Below are 15,778 nucleotides of genomic sequence, written 5' to 3' on the forward strand. Positions count from 1 at the left end.
CTGATGTTCCTCCGTGCTCCTCACAGCTGTCTCCATCAAATCAGAATTGTGCACGGTACCCTATTTAACAAATATGATATCATTTCACCAGAGAGCTGCGCATGCTGCGTCATGCCGCCATCTTCTCCTCCCGCCTATGAGTAGCTTGTGCAGAACACAAGTCTGGTTATGCGACCAGGCAGACAACCTCTAATGAGTATTGATAATGGCTGGGGTCACCCATCTTGTAAAGTCACTGCCTAGAAGATGGCAATGGTAAACCAATTCTGCACAAAAATTTGCCAAGAACAATCATGGACATGGAAAGACCATGATCACCCAGGTCATACAACACGGCACATAACAAACAAACTCTGGGATAAAGGTTTTGACAATCTACCTTATCTACACCTTTCATGGTTTTATAAACCTCTATAAGGTCACCCCTGAGCCTCCTTTGCTCCAGGGTAAAGTGTCTCAGACTATCCAGCCTCCCCTCATAACTAATGCCCTCCAGTCCTGGTAACATCCTCATGAATCTTTCCTGCACTCTCTCCAGCTTAATGATATCCCGACTACAGTATTACTTTTTTTTTGTTAATTTGTTTGTGGTAATATCAATTTTACTTGTTGTGAGTATAATGCACCTTAATCCGGAGTAATGTTCTTCACCACCCTCTACGTGGTTTTTACATAACCATGTACCTGTACATGGCATCAATATTAATAGAGCTCCCTTAGCTAGCAACCCGCATGTGTTTGGAACGTGAGAGGAAATTGGAGCACCTGAAGTCTGAGAGACCATGGGAAGAAAGTGGACACTCCACATGGATAGCACCAGGTGTCAGGATTAAACAAGGTCCATGAAGCTGTCAGACAGCACTCCATTATCTGAACAACTGCCATTCAGAATAAAAAGCGGCTTCCTTTCCATTATAGGTCTGAGTCAGCCCTTGAAGCAAAAGTTAACTCCTCCTATTGAGTCTCACACCTCCCTTCCCCATGGTTGCCATCTGCCCATCCATTATTTGGTTCCACGTTCCACCTTCCTGTCACATTCCACCCTCCATGCTCTTCTCACTGCCCCAGTAAAACAGCCAACATAACCAAAGACTTCACCCACCCTGGACCTTCTGTCTTCTCCCCTCTCCCATTGGGCAGAAGATATAAAAGCCTGAAAGCATGTACCACCAGGTCCAAAGACACCTTCTATTCTGCTATCTCAATGTCTCCTAGTACAATAAGATGGACCCTAGACCTCACAATCTACTTCGTCGTTACTTTGCAACTTATTGTCTTCCTGCACTGCTCTTTCTCTTCAGTTTTGCATACCAGCCATACAGATCATTACAGTGTACATGGGAAAACAATAACAATGTAAAATAAAGGTTTCCACTGTACCTCAGTACACATGAAAATAATAAATCAATTCATCACCGATCACTCCACCCTTTCTATTCTCACCTGCCTTCTTACTTTTCCAGTCCAGATAAACAGTCTCAACCCAAAACACCAGTTGTCCATTCCCCCTCCCTCACCACAGATGCTGCCTGACCCACTGAGATCCCTCATAAGTTATTTTGGACTGAAGATAAATCTGCTTCCCAACTTTCGCTATCCAGAAACTGCACTGTTCATAGATCATTCAATTTGATGGCAGAGTTGCCAACCACATCAGTCTAGCGGATTGGAGAAGTTTCTGAAAGAAGCTAGGCATAAGGAGAAGGAAGCACTCTGTCCCTCAGACCCCTTCCAGTCTCTGGCTGAAATGCAATTGGGTTCAATACATCACTTAATACTTCGGGTTAACAAAGAAAAACGTTGTTCAATCTTAGACTGAAAATTAACAAACCCATTATTTCTATTCAGGAGGGTAGAGAAGTGTAGAACAGAACATTAATTAAAAGGGAAAACACTGCAGAAGGTTGTATCACTGAGAGATCAGAGGATTCCCTGTGCACTTAACACTAGTAGCAACTAATAGGATTGACTTATAGAATGCTAGGTCTGATTTCAAGGTGGGGTATAATAGTAGGAAATTCTTAACAGCAATTGTTTGGTGCTGGCGCAATGACATTGGTGCCGGACCCAGGAGCGGAGGTTCCCGGGTTTGAATCCAGTCGGATCCACTCCCAAGTACGCTTTCCATCCGTGCTGGTTGAGTGTCGAGATCGCAACTTGACCTCGTAGAATAAAAGGGAAAAATACTGTGAAGATGTCTGTGAAGAGTGGTGCGCTCTCCCTCGCTCTGCGCCTTGTAAAACCCATGAAAAAGACATCATCACGGATGCACACACAGACACACAGACTCGCACGCACGCACAGACTCGCACGCACACAGGCACACGCCAAAAAAAAAACTGTATCTTGGTAGATGTGACAATAATAAACCAATTCCAAAGAACTGAATGGTTGAAAGGGAGTGGTCGCTGAGGTTAATGATGGAAAGTAGATAGGATAGCAGTGCTTGAGAGGTTGCTATATGAATCTACAGGGAATGGAAAGATGTGGACCACGTACAGCTAGAAGAGAATTAGTTTAATTCAGCATTGTGTTCAGCAGACACTGTGGGCCAAACTGTCCATTCCTCTGCTGCACCTTTCGATGCCTCATATTGTTCTACTCATTGGAGAACGAGGGGAGATATTACTGAAACACAGAGGATCCGTGGCAGCAAGACAGGGTAACTGCTGAGAGGATGATTTTCTTTTGTCAGGGTCTTGAACCAGAAAGTACGGTCTCAGAAGAAGGGGATGCCTGCTTAAGACAGAAATGAGGAAGAATTTCAAAGAACTTTCAGGGGGTGCGCATCTGTGCCACAAAATCCTTGTGTAAGCTGCGATAGATCAATTTCTAATGAGTAAGGGAATGGAGGGCCATCAGGAAAGGCTGGAAAGTGGACTGGAGAAAAGTCAAGTCAACTGTAGTACAATGAGAGAATGCGCAAACTCTTGCTCTTACTTCTTATGGTCTCTTTACCTCACTTCCAAAAGGAATGACTCCAAGTTTCACACTCTATCCCCTGGTTTGAGATTCCCACTTTATTAGGTACATCTGTACACCTACTCATTAATGCAAATATATAGTCAGCCAATCATGTGGCAGCAACTCAATGCATAAAAGAATGCAGACATGGTCAAAAGGTTCAGTTGTTCAGACCAAATGACTTTGAACATGGAATGATTGTTAGTGCCAGACAGAGTGGTTTGAGTGTCTCAGGAACTCCTGATCTCCTGGGATTTTCATGCACATCCTGGGACTCTAGAGTTGACAGAGAATTGTGCGAAAAACAAAAAAAAATCCAGTGATTAGCAGTTCTGTGGGTAAAAATGCCCTGTTAACAAGAGAGATCAGAAGTATGGCCAGACTGGTTCAAGCTGACAAGGAGGCGACAGTAACTCAAATAACCACACATCTCAACAGTGACATGCAGAAGAACATCTCTGAACACTCAGCACATTGAACCTTGAAGTAGAAGGTCTACAGCAGAAGACCACAAACACACCCTGAGTATATTGCAGGAGATACCTAATAAATGGCCACTGAGTGTAGAATCTAGCTACAAAGATACAAGAGATTCTGCTGATGCTGGAAATCTGGAGCAGCATAGACGAAGTGCTGGAGGAACTCAGCAAGTCGCTGCATCTATGGAGGGAAACAATCACTCAGTGTTTCAGGCTAAGTACTTTAATCAAGGTTCCCCTACAATACTATCTCCCCAGCTTACAAAAACATCAACATAATCATCCCTTAATCTTCAAAGACTAAGAGTATAGCCCTGTCCACTCTGTCCGTTGCACAAGGAAGGATTCCTGGCGTACACGCATTTCAATTTGACTTCCCATTCTTATTCTGTCATGTTGGTCCATGGCCGCCTCTACAGCCATAATGATGCCAAACTCAGGTAGGAGGAGCAACACTTCGTATTTCATCTGGGTAGCCTCTAACTTGATGACAGTACATCGATTCTTTACCTTCTAGTAACTTCTCCCCATTTCCCTTTCTTCCTTTTTCCATTCCACATTCTGGTTACAGTCTCTCCCCTTCTCAACTGTCCAAAGCTTCCCTCTGGTTCCCTTCCACATTCCCTTTATTCCATGGCCCACTGTTCTCTCCCATCAGTTTCCTTCCTTTGCAACCCTTTACCTCTTCCAGCTATCACTCCTAGCCTCTTACTTCATTCCACCCCCCCCAACTCGCCTACCTTACCCCTCACCTAATATCTGCCAGTTTGTTCCTTCCTACCTCCACCTTCTTATTCTAGGTTCTGCCCCTTTTCCCTCCAGTCCTGTTTATTCTCCTCCATAGATGCTGGCTGACTTGCTGAGTTCCTCCAGCATTTCTCAAGGCTTCCAGCATCTATCTGCAGAATCTCTTGTGTTTATAACTCAGAGACTTTGTTCCCAAACAAGTACTCTGATGCAAGTGTCCTATATTAGTTGAAGCACCCCCCCCCCCACCTATCTGGAACTATCTGTGCCAGTGTTTTTGTGTGTTTTATTTTGAAAGAGATGGATGGGATTTCCTAGTATTGGACAGATGTAATTTCACACTATCAGGTGTGGATGGCAAACAGTCCTGTCACCTGACAACAGAGGAACCAAGGACATCCAGAAAAACGTCATAGAGTCAGAGTTATACAGCACAGAAACAGGCCCTTCAGCCTGACTCATCCATGCCAAACAAGTTGCTCCCCTGAGCCAGTCCCCTTTGTTTAGCCCTTATCCCTCTAAACTAGGGGTTCCCAACCTTTTTCATGCCATAGACCAAGCAAAGGGTTCACGGACCCCAGAATGGGAACCCCCGCTCTAAACATTTCCTATCCATTTGTATGTCCATGTCCAAGTTTCTATTAAATGTTGTAATCATGTCCGTCTCCAACACTTCCTATAGCCCATTCTATACATACCAATGACTCTCTGTGTGAAAGTGTTGCCCCTCAGATCCCCTTTAAGCCTCTCAGCTTAAAGCTCTAGTTTTAGACTCCACTACTGTGGGAAAAGAGACTGAGACCATTCACTTTATCTATAGCCCTCATAATTTGATACACCTTTATAAGATCAGAGATCGGAAAGGTTTAGAGGGATCTAGGCCAAATGCCGGCAAATGGGACTTACTCAGATAGGAAACTTGGTTGGCAACAGTCAAGTTGGGCCAAAAGGCCTCTTTTCATGTTATGAAACTCTGTGATGCACAGTGAGGTGACACTGTCCTCTGAGATGTTACCTAGCGAGTTTGTCCCTTGTGCCTCTGTTTGATCCATAGAGTTCTAAACTTCTATCTTATGGATTTTAAATGTTGCTAGTGTGTCCATATCAACCACATTTTCCAAATACAGAGCACCCTCTGCATGAAGAAGTTCCCACCCAAAATCCCTTTTAAATCTCTCTCATCTTGAACCGATGCCCTCTGGTTTTTACCACCCCTCCGAGGTCTCATCCTGTCTATGCCTTCATGAACTTGTGTAGCTCTATCAGGTCACCCCTCAATCTTACAAATTCGTAGTCTATGCAACTTCTTGTAACTCAGGCACCCCAAGTTCAGGCAACATCCTGGTAAATCTTTTCTGCTCTCTTTCTAGTTATCTTTCCTGCAAAAGAGTGACCAAAACTGTACACTATAATTTAAGTGTGGCTTCACTAATGTCTTGAACAACTGCAATATAACTTCCCAACTGTACTGAGTGCCATGAATGATAAAAGCCTGCAGGCCAACCAGCTTCTTCACCAGCCTGTCTACCTATGACACTGTTTTCAGTGAACTATGCACTTGCACTCCTCAGCCCCTCTGTTCCATGACACTCCCCATGGCGTAGCTCCCAGATTCTTGCATCATTCACTCACCTCACCTTGATTTTTTACTTCACCCCTTTCCCTCACCATTTTATACCAGCTATCTCTTCGCCTTCTGTGTAGTCCCAATGAAGGATCTCAACACGAAATGTCTTCTGTTCATTTCCCTCCACAAATGCTGTCTGACCTGCTGAGCCCCACCACTCCATTGTGCATTGCTCATATTTGCTGGTGTTTGGTCTGCATCCTTCTAAATCTTTCCTATCCATGTACTCATATAAGTGCCTTTTAAACGTTTTAATCTTCTCCTAGTTAAAGTCAAAATTGTATGGAGTACTCTAGGGTGTATTCCTCACAAAGGATGCTGTAACAAGGCAAGCATCCTTCCTCCTACACTTAAAACATTCTGCAAAGAAGATCAAACTCCCTACCGCCTTAAACTGCTTGCTCTATCAACATACTTGAGTTCAACGTAGAACACGGAACAGTGCAGCACACAAACAGGTTTTTTGGCCTACTGTATTGTGCCTTACTAATTAAACTGGTAATTAATGTACTAGCCTACTAAACTAGTTCTTCCTGCCTACACAGTGTCCATATTCCTCCATTCTCTACACATTCATGTGTCTATCCAAGAGCCTGTTAAACACTATGTTGGGAACGCCACAGTAGTGTAGAGGTTGGAGCAACATTACTGGCAACACAAAGATGGCGGGAGGAGAAGATGGCAGCGCGACGCAGTGCGCACGGCCTCTCCGGTGAATGATATCTGTAATCTGTCAAGTAGAATGCCGTGCACAATTCTGATTTGATGGAGGCAGACATGAGAGCACGGAGGAACATCTGGTGAAACTTCTGAAATGCCCGTTTCGCTGCCACCACTACTGTATGATCTGAAATCTCGGGAGGAGAAGGCCCCGAATCCTCGGCTTTGCCTGTTGCTAGGCGGCCGGGGCCGAGGTCGAAAGCGCTCAGCAGAGATGGTGCTCAGTGTCGGAGGGCTGGTTGGAGGCTCGAAGTTTTCAGACGGACTCAGAGTCGGACAGTGGTCGGGTGCTTCCAGGATGCTGCATCGGCAAGTTTGCGCCGCTGGAAGCTCATGGCAGGGGTAGTTTTCTCCCTTCTACTGTCTGCGTGAGATGATGGGCTATTGGGACTTTGAGACTTTTTTTTACCGTGCCCATGGTCTGCTCTTCATCAAATTATGGTATTGCTTTGCACTGTTGTAACTATATGTTATAATTATGTGGTTCTGTCGGTTTTAGTCTTGGTCTGTCCTGTGTTTTTGTGATATCATACTGGAGGAACATTGTATTATTTTTTAATGCCTGCATTTCTAAATGACAATAAAACGAAGACTGAGTGTCCTCGTAATCTAATCTAATCTATTACAGCTCGGAGCAGAATTCAGAGTTGAATCCTGGCATCCTCTGTAAGCAGTCTCTGTATGTTCTCCCTGTGGAATGCGTGAGTTTTCTCCAGGTGCTCTGGTTTCCTCCAACAGTTCACAGATGTATTGAGTAGGCTAACTGGTCACTGTAAATTGTCCCGTGATTAGGCTAGAGTTAAACTGGGGTTGCTGGGCCTTGTGGCTCGAAGGGCCTGTTCTATGCTGCGTCAATAAATATAAAATAAAAATAAAGCTTCTATCATATCTGTCTTGATCACCAACCCTAGCAGCACATTCCAGACATCTACCACTCTGTACCATGAATTCAACCTTGGGAGGTATTTTCTTGTCTGTGGCTACATGAGCTTCCCCAAATACTCTATTTTCTTCCTACATCCCAACAAAATGCTATTATGTTAATGAACTATTAAAATCGACTCCTGGCGTAGGGTGGGGAAACTACATTGATGGGAATGCCCCCCAAATCAGGCACAAACTTGATGGAATAAATGCACTCAGTGGCCACTTTATTAGATACACCTGCTCGGTAATGCAAGCATCAGCTAATCATGTGGCAGCAGCTTAACACACAAAAGCATGCAGATATGGTCAAGAGGTTCAGTTATTGTTCACCAAACACCATAAGGGGGGAAAAATGTGATCTAAGCGACTTTGGCTGTAGAATGATTGTTGGTGCCAGACAGGACAGTTTGAGTATCTCAGAAATTCCTGATCTCCTGGGATTTTCACACACAACAGTCTCTAGAGTTTACAGAGAATGGTGCGGAAAAAAAAAATCAGTGAGCAGCAGTTCTATGGGTGAAAAGGCCTTGATAATGAGAGAAATCGGAGGAGAATGGTCAGACTGGTTCAAGCGACAGGAAGGCAGCAGTAACTCAAATAATCACACGTTACAACAGTGGTGTGCAGAAGAGGATGGGCTAAGGCAGCAGAAGTCCATGCATACACTCAGAAGCCACTTTATTTTATCATAAAGGAGGAGACTAGAAAATAATGTGGAAACTGAGTGCATGTCATCTAGGGATGTTGTTGCTGGCCAGCATGCAGATGATGAAATAGATCAAGGGAAATATTTTATGCAGTTAAATTCCTACAAACATCAATATGGCAGTGATCAGATCAGCTATTTTTGTGTCGCCAGTTGAGGAATAAACATTGGCCCCAGGAATTGACTTGTGGCCTTCTTCCCAACTTTGCACTTCCACATGGCAAACTTGTCAGCTGACCAATTGTGCTGAAAAGGTCGAATGATATAGCACAGAGGTCAATCACAATGTGCACAACTCTCCGATTAATTTCCCACTTCCCATCTTTGACCACACCACTGTCCACTTTTTCCCTTGTTGATGTAATAATTATGAAAATCACCTTTTCAGGAACTTGCTGCATAGAAGGCGTTTGGCATGCTTGCCTTCATTAGATACGGCACTGGGTATCAGAGTAAGGATGTCACGTTGCAGCTGTATAAAACTTTTGGTCAGGCCGCACTTGGAATATTCCATGCTCTTTTGTCAACTGTTCATTACTCTCCACAGATGTTGCCTGACCTGCTGAGTTCTCCAGTGTGTTATACCCTTTTCTACATTAACAACTGTATTGGTGCTGCTCTCTGCACCCATGCAGAACACATCAGTTTTATCACCTACACTACTTCTACCTTGCTCTCATTCTCTCTGCCTCCATTTCAGGAGACAAGCAACCTACTACAAATCCAGTCACTGAGACCACACCTCTCACCCTGTCTCTTGTAAGAATGTCACCCCTTTCTCCCAATTACTCCATGGGCCACACATCTGCTCTCAAGAAGAGGAAGACAGTTTTTGCAGTTGTATTAAACTCTGGTCAGGCCACACTTGGGAGTATTGTATGTCATTCTGGTAACCTAGTTACAGGAAGGATGTAGAGACTTTGGAGAGGGTGTAGAAAACACTCGCCCAGATACTGCCTGGATTAGACGGTATGGGCTATAAGGAGAACTGGAGACTGAGGGGAGACCTGATAGAAGTACCCTTTTCCCAGGGTTGAAATATCTAATATTAGAGGATATGTATTTGAGGTGAGAGGAGGAAGTTCAAAGGAGTCCCCTCCCCATAAAAAGTAGGGTAGACAATCAGAATCAAGTATGAGAGGACACATTTAAGGTGAAATGGAAAAACGTTGAAGGAAGATGTGCAGGTTAAGTTTATTTTTTACATGGGTGCCTGAAATAGGCTGCTTGGAGGAGGTGATGGAAACAGACATCGGTTGTTTATCCTGGAGCATCGGAGGCCGAGGGGAGAGCTGAGAGAACTCTATAAAATTATGAGAAGCACAAATAGAGTAATCTTTTCTCAGGTTAGAAATATCAAGTACAGGTCGACATTCACTAATCAGACTACCTGTAGTCCGGTTCCTTCGATAATCCGCACTGATTTCAAATTTTCCATGCAACTTTAATTTCAAATTTTCCGGGCCACTGTACCAATCTGTTGCACATTGTTTTGGTTGCGCTAGATCTGTTCACGTGTTGGCGCACTCTTGTAAGCACAGACAGGCGATTCCTGCTTATTTTCCTGCATTTATTAATATCATCTGTATGAGGCGTGGCCGCCTGGCGCCTGACCGTCTCACCCGCCAGCGGTGGGGGAGCTGCCGCACGTTGGGTCAGTCCGCTTTCTTGCCCGTTTGCCAGCAGTCACACACTGCCCTCCGGCGTTCTGTTCTCTTCTGCCTACGACCTCAGATCAGACGTGGTGACCCGCTGAACTTAAGCATATTACTGAGTGGAGGAAAAGAAAATGCCCTCAGTAACTGTGAGTGCAACGTAGTCTTTGGGGTAACTGCAAGTCTGTGTCTTTGCTATCGCTTAGCTCACGTTTGAGTGCTGGTAGCGGGTGTGCTTTATTTTTTGCTGGTGGGGAGGGGGGATTGTTGCTCGCTACCGCTTACGCGTGGGAGGGAGGGGAGCGGGAGGGTACTTAGGGGTTCTGACATTTGACTGTCGTTCATTCTTTGGGGCACTCCTCTGTTTTCGTAGATGGTGCGAAGAAAAAGCATTTCAGGATGTATATTGTATACATTTCTTTGACATTAAATCAACCTTTGAATCCTTTGATATTTTAAAGGTATGATGAGGCTATTGCTTAATGTGATCCTTCTGTAATTTGGCATTTTCACTAATCCGGCACTCCTCAGTTCCCAATGGTTCCGGATTATAGAAGGTTGACCTGTACTAGGGGATGTGTGTAAGTGATGGAGAAATTTTAAAGGTATGTGTGGGGCAAGTTTTTTTTAAACACAAGTGGTGTGTGACTGGAATGCGCTGCCAGAGTCGGTGGTGGAAGCAGGTATTCCACTTGCATTTGAGAGGCTGTTTAGAAAGGCACATGAATGTACAGGGAATGGAGGAAAGTGAATCACATGCAGGAAGATGGGATTTGGTTTAATTTGCACTATGTTTGACATAGCCATCGAGGGCCAAAGAGCCTTTTCTTGTTTTGTACTGTTTTATGTTCTGGAAAGATTTCAGTTATGCTTCCCTGGTCCTCTATCTTGTGCACTGCTTGTCTTAAATCTGTGCTCCTTCTGGCACTGGGAGACAGTTCCTCTTTATTTGCTCCAGCAGAAACGCACTTTCAAACTGTTATCAGACCTCACTTGAAGAACAACTGATGGTGATTAACTTGTGATCAATCACTCTGGTGAGGTTGGCTCGCAGCACAGCGAAGGAAGTCTCCGCCCCTGCGTTTATACAGGGCCGTGCAGATGGGGAAGGCTGCGGGTTTCAGGTTCCAAACCCTGACAGGTGCAGGATTCGCTGATCTCGATCAAGCCAGATTCGTCTCAGTGACAGAAGCCAGAGTGAAGAGGGTGAGAGTCAGCCAGGGTCCCTAGTCCAGCAACACAAGGTATATCAACGCATGCACTCACATGCACAGAGCCTCACTGGAAACAGGTCCCATGTGTGCACATACATATACATACATAAATACACACACACACACACACACACACACACACACACACACACACACACGCACGCACACAGACCCTTTCAACCTTCACCACTAGATGGTACTGCCCATGATTACCCATCTAGTGAATTGGAGAGAGCTGCTGAATGAATTTGACATCCACACTGCATTTAAACCCTGGACAGCGAGAGACAGCTACTTCAGGAGAGAAGAAAACAACACTATCCACATGTACAGCCTCAACCACCACCCACTGTGACACAATGAAAGGCTACTGGGATTTATAACACACAAACCTGACCTCATGAGTCATGCATCTCACTATTCAGACATCTACAATCAGATAAGGCTACTTAGTTGCCTTATCCCAAGCCATCACACGTTCCACACGATCCTCCTTTCACTCAAGCACCCTACCCCACTATCCCCTTCTGTCTTACACGCTCATCGAGTATTTTCTTAAACTGGTTTACTCTGGGAGAAAACTCCCATTTTCACTGCTCTCTGAATAAACTAGATTCTCCAGAGTTGCTGCTACATTGGTAAAGTTCTGTCTCTCTATCAATTGTCTACATCAGAGTCATACAGAAACAGACCCTTTAACCCAGCTCATCTGTGCCAACCAAAATGCTTATCTAGGTCGCATTTGGCCAACATCGCTCTGAACCTTTCCTATCCATGTTTTTAATACACTCTAATTTCAGAGTTTTCTACTACCTCCTCTGACAACTCATTCTACATAACCACCACCCTCTATGTGGAAAAACTTTCCCCTATATATTCTTCCTTTTTTAGTTTTAGATTCCCCTACCTTGGGGAAAAGACTGTGACCATCCATGCTATCTACACCCCCATGATGTTTATAAACTCCGTAAGGTCATTCCTCAGCCTTCAGGGGAAAAAAGCTGCAGACTTATCTAACCTTTCCTTTTAACTTGAGCCCTCCAGTCCTGGTAACATCTTTGTGAATCTTTCTCCTTCTCCAGCTTAATGACATCTTCCTGTGGCTGGGCAATCAGAACTGTTCACACATCTACCCTACAGGACCTTTCCAAAGATCCTGAAACACCTCAGTCGGGCTATTCGGTGGTTTTCTCTTTCCTACAACTCCTGCCAGTTCAGCATCATAACATTTAGCATCATCAAATAATGATACACCGGGCTGATTACTGCAGAAAGAGCCTTTGTCAATCTCAATGTACAAGTCCAAGAGTCCAAATGCCCCTGTAAACTCAAAATACCAACATAAACTCCTAGGTTCCAGCTAGCAATCACTTGCAGCTCCTCTCCAAAGCACTCTAAAAAATTGAAACCATGTAGAAAAATAATCTTTTACATTTCTGAACACATCTGTGGCCATCCATTTCTCGAAGGGACACAGCTCATACAGGTAGGGGGAATCAAATCAAAGAGGGAACACTCAAGAACAATTTAATCTCTGAATCTAAATTCAGGACAGATATACTTGTAATAAACAAACACATTTGTGTCAGAGCTGAGATCTGAGTCACACCCTCACCCATGAGTCAGGAGTCTAAGTTCAAATTCCTTCCCAGGATCTTAAGCATAAGAAAATAGGCTGACATTCCCAATGGATTTGGAGGGAGCTCTCACACAGAACTTTCTGCTTTAAGACTCTTGCATGGTGGTGGTGGGGGGGGGGGGGGGGAGAAGAGGAGAATGGTCTTAAGTAGTGCCAAACTAATGCAATAGCACTTTTGAGGAAGTCAGCAATGACCTTCCTGGAGTCCGAGGGCCAATATTTAACAAATTATCATTTGACCTCCTCTGCATTTTTATTTTTGAATATTACTTTGGACAGAAATTAAAGAACATTAATCTCATTTCCAAAAGTGCCAATGTGTGGAGCTTGCTGTAGACACATTTCTTACAACATTGTTAAGTGCTGAAAAACATTTTGGGTGCCCTGAGAGAAATGAGAACAGTACAATAATGCAATGACTATTCCTCTTAGAAAGTTAACCAAACCAGCACCAATAAACTAAGAGGGGATGGGGAAGAAAAATTACCTCTATACTTCTATGCAGCATTTCAATTCCACCCCACCTTTAATATTTTACCAAAGTTGCCATTGACTGGTCAGTACCACACCAATGTTACAGTGCATGGCAGTCTCTTACGACACAGATGGGGTTTGAAAAGTTGCAGACTCATGAAGTGGGAATAGTGACCTCAAATGCAAGATGCTTCACCCCCACCTTACCTCCCCCCACCCAACCACCAGCCCCAATCATACTAACTTCGTGTCGGCTTCTTGCTGCATTGAGAGGTGGCAGGCAGGCAACAGATCGGATCCTGTTTAATCCATTCCGAGCGGAGGGCAGCCAGCATGCTGGAGGGCGATTGTTCGACCTCGCTGGTTGAGGTGATCACCATCGGAGCGGGTTCTCGTGGCGGGCTCCTGCCAGGAGTGCGCCGAGCTCAGGAAAGATGGAGCAAAGAGTTCCTGTAGAATAGTGTTCCCCCACTCTACCCAGCCTAGGATCCTGAGGGCACCTCGCATCAACAAGGAGGGGGGAAAGAATCTAGAGGTTCAACAATGCAAAGCCCAGAATAGCTCAGAGTTGACCTGCACCCCTTAACACGCTACAATGACCAGTGACTGAGGCGTTGGTTCTCAAAAGATGGTCCACTGATGTCAGATTAGAGAACAGAGATACTGCAGGTTAACAATCAGATAGCACAAACAGGTATCCCTCAGCTGGTTCCTGAAAAGTAGCTGGAGTTATACTGTACAGATCCTGTGCTTCCCCCCCAGCAGCCTCTCTCACATAGGGAAAAAGCCAAGTTAAACAGATCCACTTTGGAAGCTTCAGATTTCTGTAGCTGAGTTGAGTCCTCTTGTTCCAGGACACAGGAGGCAGAGTTAGTGAGGGGACTTGTGGGAGCCAAGTTGACTATTTCTATACAGTAGATCCCTCACTCACGCACAATAAAGAGGGGTTTCTGCTTCTAAAAATGAAATGAAAGAGAAGACAGTACCAACAACCAAGCAGGCTGCTGCTCCGTGTTCAGACCCGCCTATCGATCGGTACTGGGTGTGTATATGTATAAATATTTTTTTTTGTTTTAATTGGACACTGCACGTGTTTAAATGCCTTTCCTTTAGTTTATAAATACATCCCAGAGACGCCACATTCACGTGACAGGTGCCAGCTCGCCGCCTTCTGCTGGCTGTCGAAGAGAGGGAAGAACTTCCCTTTCCTTCGGGATGAAAGACGCCCCCCCCCAACTTGAACTGAAGACACACACAAGTCTCGCTCCCCGCTTGATGACTCCTCTGGCACAAGGATCGGGCGGAATATTTTTACACAGCGGTGTTTTCCCCTTTTAGATACACATAGCCGGCGGGGTGGACGGAACACGAATGATTCTTGCAACTGCACTTAGAGGCAGGCCCTGGTGTGAATCACTTCCCGGCACACAGAAAGAGAAAGAGAGAGAGGTGGAGACCTTTCTTTTGTGTTCTTTTAATTCCCAGTTAGTTTGGCAATCGTCTCCAGTCCGCGGGACCCAAAAGGTCGGTTTTCCTTCAAAGCGCCCAAGGCGCAGGTAAAAGTTGATCTCCTTCAAGACGCTGTTTCAGAGGATATAATGCAAAAGAGACAATAAAAAGAGCCCTTCACAGGTTTAGGATGAGGCGGGCGCAAAGTTTGCCCAGCTCACAGCTCCGTGGTGCCTGCGGCCCCTGCTCCTGTTGCCGTCTGCCTGCTCCGTGACCGGCTGACACATCGCCTCGGCGTTGGAGAAGCCGCTCCTGGGCGAGTGGGTGCGTTCATTCAGCGGCTGTGTGTCTGTGTGTGTGAGAGAGAGAGAGAGTGTGTGTGCGCGCGTGTGTGTGTCTCTCACTCACTCTCTCTCTCTCTCTCCCCCCCTCTCCGGCCGGGAGAGCGAGGAGGGGGAGGGGGAAGGGGAGGGGTGGGCTGGTTTAAGCGAGTTGGTGCAATCCACTCATCGGAGGAGGAGATGCAAATAGACATCAGCAGCTGGCTGGGCGGATGGTGGCGAAGAGGAGGGAGGGAGTGGGTGAAAAAGAATCCACACCCTGCATGGATATAGAGAAAAACACTGAATCTGCAGCGCCGAGGGAGACTGCATCCCAGGAGCTGAGTTTTGCGCGAGGGGGTGGCACTAAAGCAGCCTCTGCCCCTGCTCCTTCGCCTTCTGCATCGGCAGCAATGCAAGCGGTCCTCCTGAGAGGTGGGAGGTACAGGGAGTTGGGGGGGGGGAGAAGAGGCTTCATTCCTCCCCTCCCCTCCACCCTCTTCCCCTTGGTCCCGGGATGGGCGGATCCGCCCGATCCACCTCCATTTATAGTCAGGAGCAGGCGGTAAATTTAGTAGCAAGACGCACCCTACAGCCTCCTCCTCCCCAACCTCCGTCCCTCCGCACAGGCAGGTCCGTGGGAATCCCTTGCAAACTAAACACGCTTCCAGTCGGCTGCCAGTTACGGGTAGCGACCCCGGTGCAAGGGAAATCAAGTCGAGCGCCTCATCCCGTCTGTAGTTCATGTCCACTCTCCCACCCGGAGACATTTAATCCACGCTTGGGGTGGCGGGTCAGCACCACCCACCTCCCTCTCCCCTCCCCGACATCAACTCGATTGTTTTAATTGTCACTAC

The 15,778-nt window shown here is 45.7% G+C and overlaps 1 protein-coding gene across 4 annotated transcripts in view; it reads right to left on the minus strand.

Annotated features, from left to right (window-relative positions):
• Positions 1 to 15,778, minus strand: part of LOC140201690 (dual specificity tyrosine-phosphorylation-regulated kinase 1B-like) — a 98,662-nt gene that overhangs the window by 43,576 nt on the left and 39,308 nt on the right. For 2 of the 4 annotated variants that reach the window (XM_072266223.1, XM_072266222.1), the window contains exon 1: positions 13,397 to 15,065. The exons of 1 other annotated variant lie outside the window; for it this stretch is intronic. In XM_072266223.1, coding sequence (XP_072122324.1) covers positions 13,397 to 13,532 — 136 coding nt within the window. In that variant the 5' untranslated portion in view covers positions 13,533 to 15,065. Of the gene's footprint in view, positions 1 to 13,396; positions 15,066 to 15,778 lie in introns of those variants that run through there. One more of the 4 variants, XM_072266224.1, reaches the window with a different exon arrangement.

The sequence above is a fragment of the Mobula birostris genome, chromosome 8 (assembly GCF_030028105.1).
Source record: "Mobula birostris isolate sMobBir1 chromosome 8, sMobBir1.hap1, whole genome shotgun sequence".
Classification (NCBI taxonomy): Eukaryota; Metazoa; Chordata; class Chondrichthyes; order Myliobatiformes; family Myliobatidae; genus Mobula; species Mobula birostris.